At 39.7% G+C, this 1,945-nt stretch overlaps 1 protein-coding gene across 1 annotated transcript; it reads left to right on the top strand.

Moving 5' to 3' along the window:
• The first annotated feature begins 515 nt into the window (after positions 1-515).
• Positions 516-1,544, top strand: LOC137728131 (uncharacterized). The gene is made up of 2 exons (XM_068467008.1): positions 516-828; positions 1,132-1,544. The coding sequence occupies exons 1-2, from the start codon at positions 516-518 to the stop codon at positions 1,542-1,544; spliced, it is 726 nt and encodes a 241-aa protein (XP_068323109.1).
• Positions 1,545-1,945: the final 401 nt, after the last annotated feature.

Here is a 1,945-nt window from a genome sequence, read left to right as displayed (position 1 = left end):
ATCTACAACCTAATCTTTTCCTGAATCCTCCATATAATCCACCATCCATCCTCAGAAATCTCACACCAATTTTCTCAAGATCTTTATCATTATTCATAGCTTCTGCTTGCTTCTTCACCAAAATCAAAATCTGTATCTTTATTCATTGTTTCTAGTTCCTTCTTACAATGTCTTCATCTTCAAGTATGATGTGGGAAATCAATCAGCAAAAGGAAGAATCGTTTAACCAATCAGAAGGAATGTTCAATTTCCAGGTGGCCTAAAATGAGATGGAAGAGGATGAGGAGCGTAGAAGGAGAGATGACGAAGCAAGAATGGCAAGAGCCTTATATTCTCGTCGAGTCACCCAAATTGTGGCTTAGATCTACAGGCCCACCCGTACCAAAAACCTTGATAGAAGTAGGCAACGACGAGGTACAGATCTCTTGGACGATTATTTTGTCCGTAACAGTGCATTCCCTGATACGTACTTCAGACGTCATTTTAGAATGGAACGACATTTGTTCAAAAAAATCATGATTGCTGTTTGCAACCATGATTCTTACTTTGTGCAAAAGAAGGATGCTTTTGGTGTTATGGGTCTCATTCTTGAGCAAACAATTACTGCTGCCTTGCGGATGCTTGCATATGGAGCATCTGCAGACCAAGTGGATGAGATAGCAAGGATGGGGACATCACCCATTCTTGAGTCCCTGATGAGGTTTTGTGGAGCAATCAAATCTATCTACACCACAGAGTACCTCCGGAGACATACTGAGATGGACTTGCAAAGGCTTCTGAAGAAGGGTGAGATGCGAGATTTTCTTGGGATGATTGGAAGCATCAATTGTATGCACTAGACCTGGAAAAATTGTCCAAGTGCATGGCAAGGTGTTTATGGGGATAGAAAAGAAGTAAAAAGTATCATTTTGGAAGCGGTGGCATCTTTCGATACATGGATTTGGCATGCCTTTTTTGGGGTTTTGGGAGCTCAAAATGACCTCAATGTCCTTGCCCAATTCCCAGTGTTCAATGATGTCCTGCAAGGAAATGCACCAAAAGTCACGTACTAGGTCAATGGACATAAGTACGATGGGCTATACTACTTAGCAGATGGCATTTACCCAAGGTAGTCATCCTTTGTCAAAATAGTGCCATGTTTGAGAAGTGCAAAGGAAAAAGACTTTGCAAGCTGTCAAGAGGGGTGCAGGAAGGATGTGGAGCGTTGTTTTGGTATCCTCCAAGCTCGATGGGCGATTGTCAAGGGTGCTGCCAGAATGTTTGATTTAGAGTCGCTTCGATCCATCATGATGACGTGCACCATTCTTCACAACATGATTGTGGAAGATGAGTACAATTATGATGCTGTTGATGAATATGAGCCAGACACGATGAACAATTCCAGAACACAAATATATTGTGCTCATGACGCCACCGAAGAACCCGTGCAACACGAGCCATTAGAAAAGGATGAACGTTACAATGAAAAGCTCATTCAACGATATACTGTACTTCAAAGGCCATATATGCACAATGCCTGGCAAATTGACTTGATAGAGCACTAGTGGGAATTGAAACAAGCTTAGGATACTTAAGTTCATTTTGTGTGTTTTTTTTATTTGGTGTGTTTTTTAAGTTCATTTAGTGAGTTTTTTATTATTTGGTATGTTTATGTAATTTTATTTGGTGTTTTTATTTCCTTTGAATAAGGATTGTCTTAGTTTAAATAAATTACCAAATTAAATAAATATACTCTTAGTTTAAATAAAGTAAATAAGAAATTTCAACCCAAAGTGATTGGAAAATTATGGGCATCAATTACAAACAAAGTGATGGGAAAATTATGGGCTCGTGAATGGAAAATCATCACCTAACCAATTTTGTGGTGCTAGGATAATCTTCTCTTGTGGTGTTAGGACCATCTCCTCTTGCTCTTGCTTTTCTTGCACGCCTCCTTCGCACCACA

The sequence above is a fragment of the Pyrus communis genome, chromosome 3 (genome assembly GCF_963583255.1).
Source record: "Pyrus communis chromosome 3, drPyrComm1.1, whole genome shotgun sequence".
Lineage (NCBI taxonomy): Eukaryota > Viridiplantae > Streptophyta > Magnoliopsida > Rosales > Rosaceae > Pyrus > Pyrus communis.
Note: the sequence above shows the minus strand (reverse complement) of the source record. Positions and strands in the feature narration are given on the sequence as shown.

Coding starts and splice junctions, on each gene's coding strand:
- LOC137728131 (XM_068467008.1), top strand. CDS start 516: ATGATTGCTGTTTGCAACCATGATTCTTACTTTGTGCAAAAGAAGGAT. Junction 829..1,131: donor GATGATTGGAAGCATCAATT/GTATGCACTAGA, acceptor TTGTCAAAATAG/TGCCATGTTTGAGAAGTGCA.